Source organism: Opisthorchis viverrini, assembly GCF_000715545.1.
Source record: "Opisthorchis viverrini unplaced genomic scaffold opera_v5_151, whole genome shotgun sequence".
Taxonomy (NCBI): Eukaryota; Metazoa; Platyhelminthes; class Trematoda; order Opisthorchiida; family Opisthorchiidae; genus Opisthorchis; species Opisthorchis viverrini.
In genome coordinates, this window is record NW_008751807.1 from 776,902 (window position 1) to 778,103 (window position 1,202).

The following is a 1,202-nucleotide window of genomic DNA, read 5'->3' on the forward strand; positions in this document are numbered from 1 at the left end:
TTCAGGGTCCCCAATGTAGATATGGCTGTCTTATCACCTCGTTTGAATGGCAACAATGAACCACCGTGAATCCTCGATAGATACATGAATATCCTAACTATAGTGAAAATCATAAACGGCTCATCCAATGTGTTCATGTAAAGGGCTGTCCACGGACCGAAGTACGGCGTCGCAATGACGGTGCAGCGACTACCATACCTAGTGTGATAGCTTGCCTGTAGTTCACTGTATGTGTAATATCTCCCAGACGAGCGTGTTACCCAGAAGACCGATTAGCCCCCTTAATTTGTGCAAGTACTTGAAAGCAATGGCCATCTTATTGTGCCGTCTGCTTGCTCCGCCCACTGGCCCAATAGTTCATCTAACGACATTGTTGGTGGCTCGGCATATCGGTGAAGATTAAACCTTGCCTTAAGCCAGATATAACGCATGTGGACCATAATAAAAATAAACTTACTGCCTGTGACGAATTCCTTGGCCTTAGCGGGACGCTTGCTGCAACAATGGAAGACTTCATATCCAGGTCACGAATGGCTGCTCGAATTCGGGTTTGCACAGACGTAATGGGCTTGAATATCGTCTAAGTCGTTTTGAGATTATTTGCAAATCTATTACTTAAGAAGCCATGCGAAGAAACCAGCTTTTTCACAAAACTACCCACCGTTCTCATTGTCATAGCAACAATGCGCGAAGCCACCAACAGCCATTAAAACACGAATTCCGTGCCCGCAGTGGACTCCGAGTTCGTTTAAACAACTTCTAATAAAACTGCGGCTGCTTGGGAAATCTTAAGCTCCCGAATACTTACCATCAAATACCAAAATTCCGTGTTGAAGGTTCTATTTTGCGAACCGCAGTTTCGGAGAAATTTTGGGTGTTACTCTGGGAGGCGACGTGAGAATCCAAAATTGCGCAAAGTGGGATGGTGTAGATTTGAACCACAAAGCAAAAGGTCCCTGCGGCCAATCTTATACCGCTTGGCCATCGAGCTGCGAGTGGCGATTGATGCAATGGGTACGCCCTGCAGGGAGGGTTGCACTGTTACGTTGCACCATGGTGCGACGCCCTGCAGGGTTGCACTGTTACGTTGCACCATGGTGCGTTCGTATGCTCGCCACCCCTCCAGTAGCACGGGTGTATCTCCCATCGCCCGCCGGTCTGAGCCTGGCCTTTAATTCAGGAAAACAAAAAAAGAGCAGCGT

The 1,202-nt window shown here is 47.7% G+C and overlaps 1 protein-coding gene across 1 annotated transcript in view; it reads right to left on the minus strand.

The window, feature by feature from the left end:
* Positions 1 to 877: 877 nt before the first annotated feature.
* T265_06917 (hypothetical protein) overlaps positions 878 to 1,202 on the minus strand; it is a gene marked incomplete at both ends in the record, with an annotated part of 2,912 nt that continues 2,587 nt past the window's right edge. The window contains one exon of the mRNA XM_009172315.1: positions 878 to 1,169. Coding sequence (XP_009170579.1) covers positions 878 to 1,169 — 292 coding nt within the window. The remainder of the gene's footprint in view (positions 1,170 to 1,202) is intronic.